The sequence below is a fragment of the Ranitomeya imitator genome, chromosome 10, assembly GCF_032444005.1.
Source record: "Ranitomeya imitator isolate aRanImi1 chromosome 10, aRanImi1.pri, whole genome shotgun sequence".
In the NCBI taxonomy this organism is placed as follows: domain Eukaryota; kingdom Metazoa; phylum Chordata; class Amphibia; order Anura; family Dendrobatidae; genus Ranitomeya; species Ranitomeya imitator.
In genome coordinates, this window is record NC_091291.1 from 17,219,522 (window position 1) to 17,238,840 (window position 19,319).

Here is a 19,319-nt window from a genome sequence, read left to right on the forward strand (position 1 = left end):
GTTTAGGGTCATTGTCCTGCTGGAAGGTGAACCTATGCCCCAGTCTCAAGGTTTTCCTATAGGATTTTCCTATCTTTAGCTCCATCCATCTGCCCAACAACTCTGACCAGCTTCCCTGTTACTGCTGAAGAAAAGCCTCCCCACAGCATTATGCTGCCACCACCATGTGTGATGGTGTGGATGGTGTTTTCAGGGTGATGTGCAGTATTATATTTCCACCACACATAACATTTTACATTTACGTAAAAATAAGTTCAAATTTGGTCTCATTTGACCAGGGCACCTTCTTCTACATATTCGCTGTGTCCCCTACATAACTTTCTGAAAACTGCTTTAAAAAATGGCTTTCTCCTTGCCACACTTCTATAAAGGCCAAATTTGTGGAGTACATGACCAATAGTTGTCCTGTGGACAGGACAGATTTTCCCACCTTAGCTACAGATCTATGCAGCTCCTCCAGAGTGACCATGGGCTTCTTAGCTGCTTCTCTTAATTAGTGCTCTCTTTGCTTGGGATGTCAGTTCAGGTGGACAGCTACGTCTTGGTTTTGCAGTTGTGCCAAACCTCTTTCATTTTTGGACTATGAATTGAACTGAATCACTTTTGGATGATTCATAGATATGGGAACAGAACCAAGCTTACTACATAGATACAGTACCAGAACTGAGCTTACTACATAGATACAGTACCAGAACTGAGCTTACTGCATAGATACAGGAGCAAACTGAAGCATACTACAGAGATATGGAAACAGAACATGATGTCACCATAAAAAGTTTGTGGATTGAAAATTGCATGTTAGGTCGGGGTCCCACTTGCATATCACATACAGTGCAAGATTTTTAGGATACTGTGACAGGATTAGGCTGTTTTCACACTCTGCACTTGACACGTCACCGCCCAATATAATGTTTGCCTAATTAAAATGATGTGCCAACCTCTTTTTCTTCTGCTTGTCTCAATTGAAACAATGAGAAAAGCAGAAAAGAAAGCAGTTGGCACGTGACTGACTCAATACAAATTGCAGAAGGAGCAGAATCCTTATACTACATTAGACAATGTTAGGAGTCAAAGTGAAAACCTACAAGAGTACCGGACACCTTTTAAAGGTAACTTGTCACCTCGACAAATGGTTTTTATCTTTAGATATAGAGTTATTCTGCAGGTAAATAACGTTTAAAACCAGGTTAGACGACTTACTGGAAAGTGTTGGCTACAGGGAGAAAATTAAGTTTTATTATTCTTGCCGCCACTCACTTCTTGTCAGAGGATCGGTGCAAGGAGTCGTTATAGTAAATGTGCGTTAAATATATGAATGTTGTTCCACACCACAATGCACTATTACATACACGCATCTTACAAAAATACATACTATTCCAGATACACAGACACATACGCAGGCATGCACATATACAGTACGCAGAAATGTACACACATACACAGACATGCAAACATACACAGACATGCAAACATACACAGACGTGCACACATACGTAGACATGAACACTGTGAGGCAGTGAGGGGAGTCATATATGAGGGTTGTTATGTGACCCCCAGGATGTGCATAGAAAACATACTGAACCCACTGGAGAGCATTGTAATCACAGCCACAGCTGTGGTTACAACGTAAAATTATAGAGTGTGGAGTTTGTCAAGCTATTCGACCAAGTCAGACTTAGGCGAACTTGACGTGGGCTTTTATTTTTGGAGAGATCTGTAGGAAAGTAGTGGGACGGATCTCTCCCTCCAGTCCGGATCTTGGAAGTGGCCCATGTCCACGATTCCCATTTAAATTTTCAGGTAAGAGTTGGGTGTTTCAATATTGGATTACAAGCAGCACAACTGGAGGCTCTGTATATGCCGCTCTGTGTGAGACTAAACACAGACCAGAGAGGGCAAAGCCATTCCTGCACCCTCATGTACACACATATGCAGACATGCACACATACACAGACATGCACACACAGACACAGCCATGTACATTTTATGTAGACATGCACACATACACAGACATGTACCCTTATGCACAGCCATGCACATTTTATGCAGACATCTGAACATACATAGACATGTAAACGTGCACACATACACAGCCATGTACATTTTATGCAGACATGCGCACATCCGCAGACATGCACACATGCACAGACATGCGCACATACAAGTGCATCTCAATAAATTAGAATATCATCAAAAAGTTAATTTATTTCAGTTCTTCAACACAAAAATTGAAACTCCTATATTATATAGAGTCATTACACACAGAGTGATCTATTTCACGTGTTTATTTCTGTTAATGTTGATGATTATGGCTTACAGCCAATGAAAACCCAAAAGTCATTATCTCAGTAAATTACAATACTTTATAACACCAGCTTGAAATTTTTTTTAAAAATCTGAAATGTTGTCCTACTGAAATGTATGTTCAGTAAATGCACTCAATACTTGGTCGGGGCTCCTTTTGTATCAGTTACTGCATCAATGCGGCGTGGCATGGAGGCGATCAGCCTGTGGCGCTGCTGAGAGGCTATGGAAGCCCAGGTTGCTTTGATAGCAGCCTTCAGTTTGTCTGCATTGTTGGGTCTGGGGTCTCATCTTCCTCTTGACAATACTCCATAGATTTTTTATGGGGTTAAGATCAGGTGAGTTTGCTGCCAATCAAGCACAGTGATACTGTTGTTTGTAAACCAGGTATTGGTACTTTCGGCAGTGTGGACAGGTGCCAAGTGCATCAATCTTTGTCCTGGAAGGAACATTCAGACAATCCCCTGATCTTCTAGCTGTGCAGGATGGAGGGACCAGTCTCCATTTTGTCGAAGAACCAACAATGATTATGGGGTCCAGAGTAGAGGACTTCTACTGTTTCAATATATTTATCTTCTACAAAGGGAACTTCAAGTGATTGTACCAGCTCCTACTAAGGACAGAGCAAAGTCTTATAATGCGCAGGCACTTACTAACCCAGAAGTGGTCGGTGCCGGCGCATGCGCAGTACAAGACTGTGATTTGCCTTTAGCTCAACTGTGCAGGTAAGAGAGTCTCAGCGAATAGAGCAGTTCAGGGTGATCGCTTTAGTTTATATTGGAAAAAACAGGTGATAGGTTTGTTTTAATTCACTTTTTTTTAATAAAATTAAATTATAATACATATTCCGGGTTCTGATCTGTTCTGTTCCCGTAAGTGTCGAATTTCGTTTTCCAGGGCTGACATTTTGTCATTAAACCCTTGCTTCATCATTATTTCTTGTTCCTAAAATGGACACAAAAACAAAAGTAAGAAGAGGTAAAGATTTATCAACACAAAAAAAATTAAAACCATGACTACTTAACCAGTTCAGGACTGGGACAATTAACCCCCATTTGAGATGAGGCACATCTTTTTTTTTTGACATACATGCAATTTAAAGAGATGTAATTTTTTTTTTTCAGGTATAGATATGCAAGGTTTTTTGTGTCTTTTTGTGGGCTCCATTTGTGTCACTGTCATAGTCTCTTTTTTTCTTTGCTCATATCTGTCGATATTGGTGGAAAAATAAGGGAAATAAATGTCTGTTTTTCCCATTCCATGTGTTTTTTATCACCACAAAAATACATTTAAAAATTTGTTGCCCGCTCTGTAAAAAATATTTTTATATATTGGATACTTTCTTTTACAGAAGCAAGACTGGTAACAGTAATTTGGATTGGCAATGACACTTTTTTATTTATTTATTTTTTACATGTTATATTTTATTTCCTTATTTTTCATTTATTTTGCGCATTGCTCACCCACCCCCCCATAATGTAATAAAGACCTTTGTGTGTGTGTGGGAGTGGGGGACATTGAAATATTTTCATTTTCATCTTATTTCCCCTGTAACTGGGAGTTGTATATTAGCCCCAGTTACAGGGGACATCCAGCCTATTAGCTGCATTGCAGAGCTGTGTGTATCTCCTGTTACCCAGTGGAGCTCCTGCGCCTTCACTATACACTTCTGTGTATGGAGGAGGAAGCGTCTTCAGTGCTTTCTTTACTAAATACTCAGATCTTGTTTATTATTGTGTATGAAGCGATGCGGAAGGCACAGACGGTAATAAATCGTCTCTGCCTTCTCTACGGGGACTCCGGCTGTCTTTGACTCCTGCAGCTACAGGGTTGCCTGAGCTCCTATGCAGTGAGGTTTTAAAATGTCACTGAAGAATGGGAACCTGGACAGCCCAGACATTGAAAGTCTACGAGTGGTCCGGAAACAATAAAAATGCTGATAAATTGAGATGATATCTAACAATTGTTTGTAACGACTCCTGTTACCCCAATTTTACATCTAACAGAAGCTTCAACTTTTTCCAGTAGTCTTACAGACATTGTTGGATCTCTCTCGAGGAAGCTTCAAAGTCATTGCTGAGATTTTTGGTGGAAGAACCATGAGGAACCACCAGAAAGACTTTCTGGGTAAGCAACTTGATACGCTAGTAAAATTTTGATAAATCTGGATTATGAACATCATTTCAGACCCATTGGCCACCATCAGAGAGATAATGCAAAATAATTCCCATTTCATGAATCACATGCACCAGAACGGACAATTTGGGGGAAATCCAGCCGGGCTTTGTAATACTCTACCTTGAGCTTCTGAGATATGACCAATTCGTTTTGCTGAGCCATCATCTTTCTGTCTTGTTCCATCTTCTCCATGAGCATTGCTTTATGCTGCTCAAAACTTCTTTCTTGATCTTCCATGCGTTGTTGCAGATTTTTATTATTTTGCTCCATAATTTGTTTTTCCCTCTCCGCATTTTCGGCTTGAGCACGTTCCTCTAAAAAAGAGAAACAGGTGTGTGATTAACAGTTGGTATTACTAATTACATATCAGACAGTAGATCACAGTTCCGGTAATCCAACCAATCATGATAATGAAGGACCTTTATGGTTGACTTACCAATGAGGCCTCTTCACTGTTTTCAATTCTCCAACCAAGTCAATTGGGTCTTGCAGCTTTTCCCCGATCCTGGCCACCCACTTTTTTTTAAATTTGGCAGGAAACGGTTACCCAATAATGTTATAATTTGCCCAGTATTTGGTTTCAGAAACATCGTGAGTGAAGAATTGAGTCAACGTCTATGACATTTGTAGGTGTCACTACGACTGCTCATGTCTCACCTGCTAGCTGTCTCTCCTTGTCAGTCAGGGTCTCATCTGCTTGAACGATGGCAGCTTCAATGTCCTTATTCTCATTGATAAACTCCTGCATCACTTCAAGAGCCTTTGGTAGCGAAAAGTGAAATTGATTACACGGGTGAGGGGGTTAACTTGCATAAATACATAAAGAGGTATAAGATGGCAATTTAAGGAGTATTCTTATCTTAGACATGAATGGGACCTAATTTGGTATTTTATGGAAGAAGGTCACATCTTTTAGAATCTGACCTATCTCTTGAACTTGGACTTGTCTCTCCGTTCACTTCTGAAGTAGCTCCAAAAACAGCAGAGCAAGTTCCATATATATCCCAAATTTCACTTTGGAGTCATTTATTTGGCAATCCTTCATATTTCCCACTAAATAAGTGTTTAACCCCATCATGGTATACTACAAAGTGTTCCCCAAGCCTGTCTGACCCTACTTATATACTGTAGACCCTTGTGTGGTGGTAACCAATACTATTTACATGCTTATATGGAGATCTGTATGGACTACAAGAGGTCACTGGACAGCAAATAAGACTAAGATGTTTTTTTCACTCCAAAACTGGAAAGATGCTATCTTGGTGGAAGGCCCTGGGTTACGATGTGTCAGGTTTTTTTTTTTCTTTGCTTTTTCAAATTAGTAATTTCCCTCAAAACAGTAAGTCAAACGTAAAAGTTCTACTGCTGAAAGGTCCTCTCAGATCAGATGAAGGATGGCCATTAGCATACCCTAATAGTTATGGCCCTGTTATGATCTGGTGATTAAGGAGCGATATACGTCTAGCTCTGAGCAGGTGGCAACTATACTGACCGCAGTCCCTAAGCTCAACAAACACTAGAAGTAGCCCTGGAATGCTCCTAACTCGGCCTAGGCATCTCGTCACAGCCTAAGAGCTAACTACCCCTACAGATAGAAGCAGGAAAACTATCTTGCCTCAGAGAAAATCCCCAAAGGATAGATTAGCCCCCCACAAATAATGACTGTGAGAGGAGAAGGAAATGACATACGTAGTATAAAACAAGATTTAGCACAGGAGGCCACTTCTAGCTAAATAGAAATAGTACAGAACAGAACGCTGTGCAGTCAGTAAAAAAAAACTAGAAAAAGTCCACCGCAGAGAAATGCAAAAATCTCCACACCTGACTAAAGGTGTGGAGGGCAAACTCTGCTGCCCAGAGCTTCCAGCTTAACTGAATAGATCCATACTGAAAAGCTGGACAAATGAACAAAAACAAAGAAAGTGCTGAACAACAAAGTCCACAACAAGAGAACCGCAAAAGGACAAGCAAGGACTTAGCTTTGATGAACTGGTCAGAGTGTCAGGAAAGTCCTAAGAGCAATGACTCCAGGCAGGAACAATTGACAACTGGCATTGAATGAGGGATAAGGCCAGACTAATATAGCCGAGCCAGAAAGACGATCAGTGAAAACAGCTGCTGAAGCTAAATCCAAGAAGCAGCCATACCACTCAAAACCACAGGAGGGAGCCAAAGAGCAGAACTCACAAAAATGCTACTAACAACCACCGGAGGGAGCCCAAGAGCGGAATTCACAACATGGCCCCAAAAAAAAAAACACCACATGTCATTTGTGCTGCCAGATATTTTTATACTTTTTTTCCTTTATATTTTTTGCGAAACTCACCTTTATACCTTTCCCAGGTCTTGTGTTGTACCGTTCCATAACATTAAGCTTCTCCATTAAATACAGTTTGTGTCCTCCAGGTACGGAATATTTTCCCGCCAATAGGTCATTCTGCATAGTGGCACTGAGCTCCTGGAGAAGATTTCGGCAGCAATCTCTTGAAGCCTTTTCATTCTTTGTGGAATATTCATTTGCTTTATTATCAATTAGCTCCTGGTAAAAAAAGAAATGGTGAAGATATGATGAAGTTCTCCATAATCATCTCGAAAACTGTAATAATGTTATAAATGACAAGGAGAAAGTAAACCTGGGAGTCACATGAGCTAGCGGGTGATTCAGCAGACAGCTATCCCTCCTGACTTCCTCATACGCGAGTTCATTGTTTGGCCAAGTGTTCATGCATTTTCAAAGGGAAGAGTAGAACGCTGCGGCCAAACACTTCTGGAATCAGATAATCTCTCCTGAAACCAAAAGGATCGGGCATTGAAATTCCAAATACCAGATCCTTCTGAGAGGATTGTGAGGGCTCCCAAACACATCAGATGGTTGGACAGTGATGCCAAAATTGTTGGGTTTGGCTATTATTCATCTAATGTGCTTCGAGGACTTAAGAGCTGGATTTGTTGGTTTTAATTTTTCAATCATATATATCCAGATCATCTAGGACAAAGTGTTTGCGACTTTCACAAACTGACAAGACCAGGCTGATGGTCAAACAAAGGACAAAGAACATGTAGTATACAATAATGTAATCTAGAGTAAACAAAAAAGCTTGGGTTAGGCAAAGAATAGTGGAGCCAGGAAAAATCATAGACGTGTGCAGAAGATAAAAGACCCATACACATTTGATGGCGGTTGGCCAACAGCTATGCCTCCTGACTCCTTCACACACAGGAATCAATTTGGGGAAAGAAGAAGAGGATCAGTTACTGCAAATCCAACATTTCCAATTCATCTTTCCCATGACAACCACTTTCAGGACAGATTTGGAAGGTCCCATTACATAATAACATCAAGCAATTTGTCACGGCTTTGTTGTCGGGTTAACAGGACCAGAGACCCCTTCCCTGTCCCTAATGCTAGATGCCTCCTAGCTTGCCCTGCTCCCCGGATAACTTCTGATGGTGAAGATGCCAGGGCCACATTCCTTGCCTTAGCTCCTAAACCCACCTTTAGTCTGTACCCTTCCCCCACCCAGGGAAGAGGGGAGTAGTAGTGTATCGTAATTCATCAACCAGACTAAAAAGATAATAGGAAAGGGATAAAAGAAAATATCAAAGATACAAGTATACACACAAAAACAGAGGTAAACATCAGGGAGTGGAGAATGGGGTTAATGTCAATGTAGAAGAAGGGGAATTATCACACGCTCAAAACCTAGCAACAGTCACAGATAAATCCACCAAACGCCTTCTTCAATAATAATCACCAACAACCTCCATGCAGCAAAAGCTACCTGTGACAATAAGTGCTAGCTAGGACTCAGTTTATATAGGAGATGTGTTATGATCTGGTGGTTTAGGAGCAACATGGAACGAGCTCTGAAGGACGTGGTAACTGTACTGACCGCAGTCCCTAAGCTCAACACAACACTAGAAGTAGCCGTGGGATGCTCCTAACTCTCCCTAGGCATCTCGTCACAGCCTAAGAGCTAACTACCCCTAAAGATAGAAACAGGAAAGCTATCTTGCCTCAGAGAAAATCCCCAAAGGATAGATTAGCCCCCACAAATAATGACTGTGAGAGGAGAGGGAAAAAGACATACACAGAATGTCTTGCAGTCATCAGTCTTCAACGATGGAGCCTGGAGTTCCAGGTAAGTTATTCTTATCGGTTCAAGGGAGGCTTTACTTCTTAATCTAGTAACTCACCTTGAGCTTCCGTTGATATTTTTGATTCTTGTCATTGAGGGAACGTCCCATGAAGACAGTAATGGCCTCTTTCTCACATTCCATGTGCATGTTCAGGAACTCTTGTTGTGTCTCCGTTGGAAATTTCAGAACACGTTTTTCCATCTCACATTGATATTTGGACATTGCGTCTTGTATAGCTCCGGTATTTTCGATCTCTGCCAGAGCCAGGACCGCGTTGTCCATGCAGGGGACTGTTCCGCTCTGAATTGCAGACACATACGAGGCTGTGAGAACGGCCAACACTGAAAGATACCAAACAAATTCAGACATTTGGCATTATGTGACCATCGTGTTAGGTTTTCTATAACTTTAAAGCCTGTTGTGAATGTGAAAATGTATTTGTATACATAATTTGTTTCTCCTTCTCTGCATTTTCGGTTTGATACCCTCCCTCACTTTCTGTACAGAGACAAAGACCCACTCACACTTTCTGTAGAGACACAATATCCAACACCATTTTCTATAAACAGACAAAGACCCTGGACAGAGACAAAGACATACCTCCACTTCCTGTAGAGAGACAAAGACCCATCCCCACTTCCTGTAGAAAGACAAAGACCCATCCAAACTTCCTGTACATAGACAAAGACCCACCCACACTTCCTGTAGAGAGACAAAGACCCACCAACACTTCCTGTAGAGAAACTAAGACCCCCACAAACTTTCTTTAGAGACACAAAGACCCGCCGACACTTTTTATAAACAGACAAAGACTCTCCCTCACTTTCTTTACAGAGATAAAGACCCACCCCACTTTCTGTAGAGAAATAAAGACCCGTCCTCAGTTCCCGCAATCTATTGTGGCATTTTTGCTTCCAGAAACAGATTACACTTTACAACAGGCAGTGAACTATAAGTTAGACCAAAGCGAGACACCTCATGGCCGGCACTTTGGAGGAATTTTTCGAGTGTAAAACGATCTCATTTTTAAATCCAAAGATTTTCTGATTGTCCATTTATCACATTAGCCAATAAGATCAAATTGTCTGTAAGTAAAGAAGGGTGTCCTTATTTATTCATAACATACAATGGTACCTACTTCTCCCAGTTACTTCAGCTCCTCCAGCCAGGGATTTAACACGACTGTGATGTATCATGTAACTGTAGAATCTTGTAGCCTGTTCCACAAACTCTTCTTCCAATTCACTTTCTTCTAATTCTTCTAGTTTCTGAAGTTTTGACTTTGATGCTGGTCGGTCAAATACAAAACATTTGTGTGTGTGGAAAAAGTGCAGAATGCACTCGCGGGGTAAATTATAATCCTTAATTTTTTTGTCAGTGCCTTGAAGACATAAATAAGAAGTGTTGATATAGATTAAGTGAAGCCAGGAAAAATGTGAAGACTGTTGACAAGTTTTTTGGGCTTTATGAACTTGACTTCTTGCTTGACCACAGATGTGTGTTATGGCTGGCAATCAGGCAACACAGCGTGCAGTAATCAGCGCACATACAGAGATCTGGCAATAACCAAAAACAATAGGACGAGCTCTGAGACGTGGAATCTCTGTAGACTGCAGTACCTGATCTATCCTCACACAACTATAAGCAGCAGTGGATTGCGCCTATCACTACCTATGCAACTCGGCACTGCCTGAGGAGCTGACTAGCCTGAAGATAGAAATACAAGCCTGACTTACCTCAGAGAAATACCCCAAAGGAATAGGCAGCCCCCCACATATAATGACTGTTAGCAAGACGAAAAGACAAACGTAGGAATGAAATAGATTCAGCAAAGTGAGGCCCGATATTCTAGACAGAGCGAGGATAGCAAAGAGAACTATGCAGTCTACAAAAAACCCTAAAACGAAAACCACGTAAAGGGGCAAAAAGACCCACCGTGCCGAACTAACAGCACGGCGGTGCACCCCTTTGCTTCTCAGAGCTTCCAGCAAAAGTTAATAGCAAGCTGGACAGAAAAAACAGAAAACAAACTAGAAGCACTTATCTAGCAGAGCAGCAGGCCCAAGGAAAGATGCAGTAGCTCAGATCCAACACTGGAAAATTGACAAGGAGCAAGGAAGACAGACTCAGGTGGAGCTAAATAGCAAGGCAGCCAACGAGCTCACCAAAACACCTGAGGGAGGAAGCCCAGAGACTGCAATACCACTTGTGACCACAGAAGTGAACTCAGCCACAGAATTCACAACAGTACCCCCCCCTTGAGGAGGGGTCACCGAACCCTCACCAGAACCCCCAGGCCGACCAGGATGAGCCACATGAAAGGCACGAACAAGATCTGGGGCATGGACATCAGAGGCAAAAACCCAGGAATTATCTTCCTGAGCATAACCCTTCCATTTGACCAGATACTGGAGTTTCCGTCTAGAGACACGAGAATCCAAAATCTTCTCCACAATAGACTCCAATTCCCCCTCCACCAAAACAGGGGCAGGAGGCTCCACAGATGGAACCATAGGTGCCACGTATCTCCTCAACAACGACCTATGGAATACATTATGTATGGAAAAGGAGTCTGGGAGGGTCAGACGAAAAGACACCGGATTGAGAATCTCAGAAATCCTATACGGACCAATAAAACGAGGTTTAAATTTAGGAGAGGAAACCTTCATAGGAATATGACGAGAAGATAACCAAACCAGATCCCCAACACGAAGTCGGGGTCCCACACGGCGTCTGCGATTAGCGAAAAGCTGAGCCTTCTCCTGGGACAAGGTCAAATTGTCCACTACCTGAGTCCAGATCTGCTGCAACCTGTCCACCACAGAATCCACACCAGGACAGTCCGAAGACTCAACCTGTCCTGAAGAGAAACGAGGATGGAACCCAGAATTGCAGAAAAATGGAGAGACCAAGGTAGCCGAGCTGGCCCGATTATTAAGGGCGAACTCAGCCAACGGCAAAAATGACACCCAATCATCCTGGTCAGCGGAAACAAAACATCTCAGATATGTTTCCAAGGTCTGATTGGTTCGTTCGGTCTGGCCATTAGTCTGAGGATGGAAGGCCGAGGAGAAAGATAGGTCAATGCCCATCCTACCACAAAAGGCTCGCCAGAACCTCGAGACAAACTGGGAACCTCTGTCAGAAACAATATTCTCAGGAATGCCATGTAAACGAACCACATGCTGGAAGAACAAAGGCACCAAATCAGAGGAGGAAGGCAATTTAACCAAGGGCACCAGATGGACCATTTTAGAAAAGCGATCACAGACCACCCAAATGACCGACATTTTTTGAGAAACGGGAAGGTCAGAAATGAAATCCATCGAAATATGTGTCCAAGGCCTCTTCGGGACCGGCAAGGGCAAAAGCAACCCACTGGCACGTGAACAGCAGGGCTTAGCCCTAGCACAAATTCCACAGGACTGCACAAAAGCACGCACATCCCGTGACAGAGATGGCCACCAGAAGGATCTAGCAACCAACTCCCTGGTACCAAAGATTCCTGGATGACCGGCCAGCACCGAACAATGAAGTTCAGAGATAACTTTACTAGTCCACCTATCAGGGACGAACAGTTTCTCGGCCGGACAACGATCAGGTTTATTAGCCTGAAATTTCTGCAACACTCTCCGCAAATCAGGGGAGATGGCAGACACAATGACTCCTTCCTTGAGGATACTCGCCGGCTCAGATAACCCCGGAGAGTCGGGCACAAAACTCCTAGACAGAGCATCCGCCTTCACATTTTTAGAGCCCGGAAGGTATGAAATCACAAAATCAAAACGAGCAAAAAATAACGACCAACGGGCCTGTCTAGGATTCAAGCGCTTGGCAGACTCAAGATAAGTAAGGTTCTTATGATCAGTCAAAACCACCACGCGATGCTTAGCACCCTCAAGCCAATGACGCCACTCCTCGAATGCCCACTTCATGGCCAGCAACTCTCGGTTGCCCACATCATAATTACGCTCAGCAGCAGAAAATTTCCTGGAAAAGAAAGCACATGGTTTGAACACTGAGCAACCAGAACCTCTCTGTGACAAAACCGCCCCTGCACCAATCTCAGAAGCATCAACCTCGACCTGGAACGGAAGAGAAACATCAGGTTGACACAACACAGGGGCACAGCAAAAACGACGCTTCAACTCCTGAAAAGCTTCCACGGCAGCAGAAGACCAATTAACCAAATCAGCACCCTTCTTGGTCAAATCGGTCAATGGTCTGGCAATGCTAGAAAAATTACAGATGAAGTGACGATAAAAATTAGCAAAGCCCAGGAATTTCTGCAGACTTTTTAGAGATGTCGGCTGAGTCCAATCCTGGATGGCCTGAACCTTAACCGGATCCATCTCGATAGTAGAAGGGGAAAAGATGAACCCCAAAAATGAAACTTTCTGCACACCGAAGAGACACTTTGATCCCTTCACGAACAAGGAATTAGCACGCAGTACCTGGAAAACCATTCTGACTTGCTTCACATGAGACTCCCAATCATCTGAGAAGATCAAAATGTCATCCAAGTAAACAATCAAGAATTTATCCAGATACTCACGGAAAATGTCATGCATAAAAGACTGAAAAACAGATGGAGCATTGGCAAGTCCGAAGGGCATCACCAGATACTCAAAATGACCCTCGGGCGTATTAAATGCCGTTTTCCATTCATCTCCCTGCCTGATTCTCACCAGATTATACGCACCACGAAGATCAATCTTAGTAAACCAACTAGCCCCCTTAATCCGAGCAAACAAGTCAGAAATCAATGGCAAGGGATACTGAAACTTAACAGTGATCTTATTAAGAAGGCGGTAATCAATACACGGTCTTAGCGAACCATCCTTCTTGGCTACAAAAAAGAACCCTGCTCCCAATGGTGACGACGATGGGCGAATATGTCCCTTCTCCAGGGACTCCTTCACATAACTGCGCATAGCGGTGTGTTCAGGTACGGACAAATTAAATAAACGACCCTTAGGGAATTTACTACCAGGAATCAAATCGATAGCACAATTACAATTCCTATGCGGAGGTAGGGCATCAGACTTGGACTCTTCAAATACATCCTGAAAGTCCGACAAGAACTCTGGGATGTCAGAAGGAATGGATGACGAAATAGACAAAAATGGAACATCACCATGTACTCCCTGACAACCCCAGCTGGTTACCGACATAGAGTTCCAATCCAATACTGGATTATGGGTTTGTAGCCATGGCAACCCCAACACGACCACATCATGCAAATTATGCAGTACCAGAAAGCGAATAACTTCCTGATGTGCAGGAGCCATGCACATGGTCAGCTGGGCCCAGTACTGAGGCTTATTCTTGGCCAAAGGTGTAGCATCAATTCCTCTCAACGGAATAGGACACCGCAAAGGCTCCAAGAAAAATCCACAACGTTTAGCATAATCCAAATCCATCAGATTCAGGGCAGCGCCTGAATCCACAAACGCCATGACAGAATACGATGACAAAGAGCACATTAAGGTAATGGACAAAAGGAATTTGGACTGTACAGTACCAATAACGGCAGAGCTATCGAACCGCCTAGTGCGTTTAGGACAATTAGAAATAGCATGAGTAGAATCACCACAATAGAAACACAGTCTGTTCAGACGTCTGTGTTCTTGCCGTTCTACTTTAGTCATAGTCCTGTCGCACTGCATAGGCTCAGGTTTACTCTCAGACAATACCGCCAGATGGTGCACAGATTTACGCTCGCGCAAGCGACGACCGATCTGAATGGCCAAGGACATAGACTCATTCAAACCAGCAGGCATAGGAAATCCCACCATTACATCCTTAAGAGCTTCAGAGAGACCCTTTCTGAACAAAGCCGCTAGTGCAGATTCATTCCACAGAGTGAGTACTGACCACTTCCTAAATTTCTGACAATATACTTCTACATCATCCTGACCCTGGCATAAAGCCAGCAGATTTTTCTCAGCCTGATCCACTGAATTAGGCTCATCGTAAAGCAATCCCAGCGCCTGGAAAAATGCATCAACATTACTCAATGCAGAATCTCCTGGTGCAAGAGAAAACGCCCAGTCCTGTGGGTCGCCGCGCAAAAAAGAAATAATAATCAAAACCTGTTGAATAGGATTACCAGAAGAATGAGGTTTCAAGGCCAAAAATAGCTTACAATTATTTCTGAAGCTCAGGAACTTAGTTCTGTCACCAAAAAACAAATCAGGAATCGGAATTCTTGGTTCTAGCATCGATTTCTGATCAATAGTATCTTGAATCTTTTGTACATTTACAACGAGATTATCCATTGAGGAGCACAGAGCCTGAATATCCATGTCCACAGCTGTGTCCTGAAGCACTCTAATGTCTAGGGGGAAAAAAAGACTGAAGACAGAGCTAAGAAAAAAAAAATGATGTCAGGATTTCTTTTTTCCCTCTATTGGGAATCATTGGTTGGCTCCTTGTACTGTTATGGCTGGCAATCAGGCAACACAGCGTGCAGTAATCAGCGCACATACAGAGATCTGGCAATAACCAAAAACAATAGGACGAGCTCTGAGACGTGGAATCTCTGTAGACTGCAGTACCTGAACTATCCTCACACAACTATTAGCAGCAGTGGATTGCGCCTATCACTACCTATGCAACTCGGCACTGCCTGAGGAGCTGACTAGCCTGAAGATAGAAATACAAGCCTGACTTACCTCAGAGAAATACCCCAAAGGAATAGGCAGCCCCCCACATATAATGACTGTTAGCAAGATGAAAAGACAAACGTAGGAATGAAATAGATTCAGCAAAGTGAGGCCCGATATTCTAGACAGAGCGAGGATAGCAAAGAGAACTATGCAGTCTACAAAAAACCCTAAAACGAAAACCACGCAAAGGGGCAAAAAGACCCACCGTGCCGAACTAACAGCACGGCGGTGCACCCCTTTGCTTCTCAGAGCTTCCAGCAAAAGTTAATAGCAAGCTGGACAGAAAAAACAGAAAACAAACTAGAAGCACTTATCTAGCAGAGCAGCAGGCCCAAGGAAAGATGCAGTAGCTCAGATCCAACACTGAACATTGACAAGGAGCAAGGAAGACAGACTCAGGTGGAGCTAAATAGCAAGGCAGCCAACGAGCTCACCAAAACATCTGAGGGAGGAAGCCCAGAGACTGCAATACCACTTGTGACCACAGGAGTGAACTCAGCCACAGAATTCACAACAGATGTGTAAAGGTAATGCTGTCTCCTGCCTTCATTGCATCAGTGCAGAGATGATTATCACCACTGCCACCAAGGATGATGGACGATGATCCTTCATTAATGGGTTTAGTGGGTGGAATTAAAAAAATATGATATTTACCTCCTGGACTGGCACTCTAGCCAACCAGTGGCTGTGATGCCCCATCCAGATGTTGACAATTCGGGGACTCAGAGTTAACTGGAGAAGAGGAGAGCTTGTTCAAGAGGTAAATATAATTTATTTTACTTCCCTGGACCCTGTAGCAAGGGCTTACCCAGTGTTGGACAACCCCTTTAACATTTAATATAGAAAGTGAAGGAGCAATAAAATAGTCTTTATGAGGCTGGGAAATCTTTGCAGATATCAATGTGACAATAAAAGTTGCACAACTTGTCTAATTCAATTCTCAGAATTGTAAGTGAATCCAGAAATTACTAAAAAATAACAGAAGTAAAAGTTGCTAGCATTATCAGTCTAGTGTGATTTTACGGATGTATTTCTTTTAGTAAAAAAAAATCCCGTTCTTTCCCCAACCGCACTAGTCTAAAACAAAGTCGTCCAAATTTATCACCTTTCTTGAGCTCCAGAGAAGACATCAGATATTCATCTTCTGATATCATTTTTCCATTCTTCTCCAGTAACAGAGTAAAGTCTCGGACGCACCAGGTAAACGATGGGAAATATCTCTTATATTCCCCGGTGTTGTCTTCCTCAGTAGACGATTTCAGCTTGATCAGTTTTGTCAGTTCAGTGACGTAACTGGGTGACGTTGGGGTTATGGAAAATGTAAATCGGTGGTAGAGTTATTAAAAAAATGCTAATTTTGCCCCAATTTTTTTCATCCACGGATTTCAGCTTTTCTATTGAGTAGGCTGGAATGTGCAATGAAAATTCATTGCAAGTTTTGCAACATGATTTTAAACCTGCCGTGTGTGAATGGGGCTCGTAAGACACATGGAAGGGTCGCGTTGAAATTGGCAAAAAAAGAACGTGCTGGGAGGAGGACAGAGGGTCTGCATATTACACTCCATCCATCTCTTCCCCACCTACAGGCTTGTACTGGCCCACAGGGGGACAGATGAATCCCCCCAGTGGGCCCCCATCCTCTTTTATGAGCACTAGTTGGCCCGATACACTTGATTTACTATGTATAGACAAATGTGCATCTCACTCACTACTCAGGGGTAAGCAGTGAGACAGGGTAGTCAGGAGTCAAAGGAGTGGTCAGAAAACAGTCCGGGGTCAAATGCCAGGAGGGTACGTCAATACAAGAGAGTACAACAAATGGATAGTCAGAGGCCAAGTCCGGGATCAGATACCTGAAGTCAGAGAGCGTCAAAAGCGGAAGGGATAACACACAAATAGTGTAAGCAAATCTGAGGTCAGCAACAAGATGAAGAAGTCAGACACAGAGCAAGGGCACACCTAACTAAACAAAGCTACAACTGACACAGGACTGCACACAACAACCCAGATAAATAGGTTGCAAATAATTAAACACCTGGGAAAATGTCTGTAGGCTAGACCAGATTGAGCAGTAGGGCTGTCGATCAAAATCCTGACAGCCCAGCACAGTGCAGGATCATATTAGATATGGATTGTCACTCACTATAGATCCCATGGAGCAGCTGAGCTTAACCTTTGTTAAGAATATCCATACAGAGAAAGGGGAATTTCAGCTGCTGGAAGATGAGAATTTCCCATAACATTATATTATAAGTTTTAATATATTCACATCGGCTATTGATAAATGCAAAAATAATCTATATATGTCCACCTTGAAATGTATTTTTTTTAACCCAGTGGAAATGCTGCCGTTTTCCTGAAAAAGACGATATTTTTCTCTTGTTCCTGTGCCTCTCCGTCCCAGAGATATGGCCTTCACTTCCCTCTATAAAAATAGTTTTCCTAGCCAAGTAGATGTGATCCTCAACTCTTCTGTGGGTGCGTTTTTGAGAACTACGCCCAGTTGGCTTAAAGAACTAGAATTACATAGAGAGGAGGTCATATCTCAAAAATTGAGATGGGCATGAAGAAAAGAAAAAAAAAATCGCCGGATTCAGGAGAACAGCGGCATTTACACCAGGGGAGAAGATGACAAGCCATCTTTTAATGTAAATAAAAAGGTTTTTGAAGAAGTGTATTTTGGATACTGCAGCTGCTCCATAGACTGCTGGTCAATCGTCCCCAAACTGTTAAACACCAAGGAGCTGCTCAACATGACGGCCAAGGAGAAGATCCAGGCATCGTTCTTACAGTCGCCCTGAAGAGGAAAAGAGGAAAAGATTACTGCAGATCCACAACACCGGAGAGGGACGGAGGAGACAAGAGACTGATCAATGTCTGACCGATAGGAGACGAGACAGAGGCTGTAACTCACCTTTTCCACATCACCGAGACCCTCAGTGTCCAGGAGGACAAGTGTCTGTCCGGATTTCTGAGGGTGAGGAACGCACCACATCCAAATCCCTTTAGTCTTCGACTGGATGCTGGATCCCAGAGCAAAACCTGGAGACATTTACAACCAAACAATTTATTTCTGTAGCACAAAAGAGCAAATAAATGGCTAATCTCTAATATTGTTACTATTACTGATCCTAAGTTACCTCCTGTATTATACACCAGAGCTGCACTCACTATTCTGCTGGTGCGGTCACTGTGTACATACATTACATTACTGATCCTGAGTTACATCCTGTATTATACTCCAGAGCTGCGCTCACTATTCTTCTGGTGCAGTCACTGTGTACATACATTACATTACTGATCCTGAGTTACATCCTGTATTATACCCCAGAGCTGCACTCACTATTCTGCTGGTGCAGTCATTGTGTACACACATTACATTACTGATCCTGAGTTACATCCTGTATTAAACCCCAGAGCTGCACTCACTATTCTGCTGGTGCAGTCACTGTGTACATACATTACATTATTGATCCTGAGTTACCTCCTGTATTATACTCCAGAGCTGCACTCACTATTCTGCTGGTGCAGTCACTGTGTACATACATTACATTACTGATCCTGAGTTACATCCTGTATTATACCCCAGAGCTGCACTCACTATTCTGCTGGTGCAGTCATTGTGTACACACATTACATTATTTATCCTGAGTTACATCCTGTATTATACTCCAGAGCTGCACTCACTATTCTGCTGGTGCAGTCACTGTGTACATACATTACATTACTGGGGGCGTGGCCTGAGAGTCCATGTGAGCGGACGTGCGGCTGTGAGCTCCCGCCGCTGTATATTGTAAAATCCTGCAGAGCCGCTGCTGTTTGGTCCCTGCGGGGGCTTACTGGCTGCGGGGAGACTTGGAGAGGCCGGCGGTGCTGTTCGGTAGCGATGGAACCGACGAACATGACCAGGAGACGGCAGAAGGACGCGGGAGCCGGGGATGCAGGCGCAATCCAAGATGGCGCCGACTTGAGGGAAAAGGCAGACAAGGAGAACGCCGCATGCAGAAAGCGCATGGAGGTAGCGGC

General features: G+C 43.1%; 1 protein-coding gene across 3 annotated transcripts in view; it reads right to left on the reverse strand.

Annotated features, from left to right (window-relative positions):
- Positions 1 to 2,185: 2,185 nt before the first annotated feature.
- Positions 2,186 to 19,319, reverse strand: part of LOC138651801 (guanylate-binding protein 1-like) — a 33,892-nt gene continuing 16,758 nt past the window's right edge. For all 3 annotated transcript variants that reach the window (XM_069742305.1, XM_069742306.1, XM_069742308.1), the window contains exons 3-11: positions 18,208 to 18,335; positions 17,981 to 18,090; positions 16,399 to 16,586; positions 9,761 to 10,003; positions 8,680 to 8,963; positions 6,809 to 7,021; positions 5,140 to 5,242; positions 4,603 to 4,796; positions 2,186 to 3,249 (exon numbers count right to left, since the gene is read on the reverse strand). In XM_069742305.1, the coding sequence (XP_069598406.1) occupies positions 3,133 to 3,249; positions 4,603 to 4,796; positions 5,140 to 5,242; positions 6,809 to 7,021; positions 8,680 to 8,963; positions 9,761 to 10,003; positions 16,399 to 16,586; positions 17,981 to 18,090; positions 18,208 to 18,335 (1,580 nt within the window). In that variant the 3' untranslated portion in view covers positions 2,186 to 3,132. The remainder of the gene's footprint in view (positions 3,250 to 4,602; positions 4,797 to 5,139; positions 5,243 to 6,808; positions 7,022 to 8,679; positions 8,964 to 9,760; positions 10,004 to 16,398; positions 16,587 to 17,980; positions 18,091 to 18,207; positions 18,336 to 19,319) is intronic.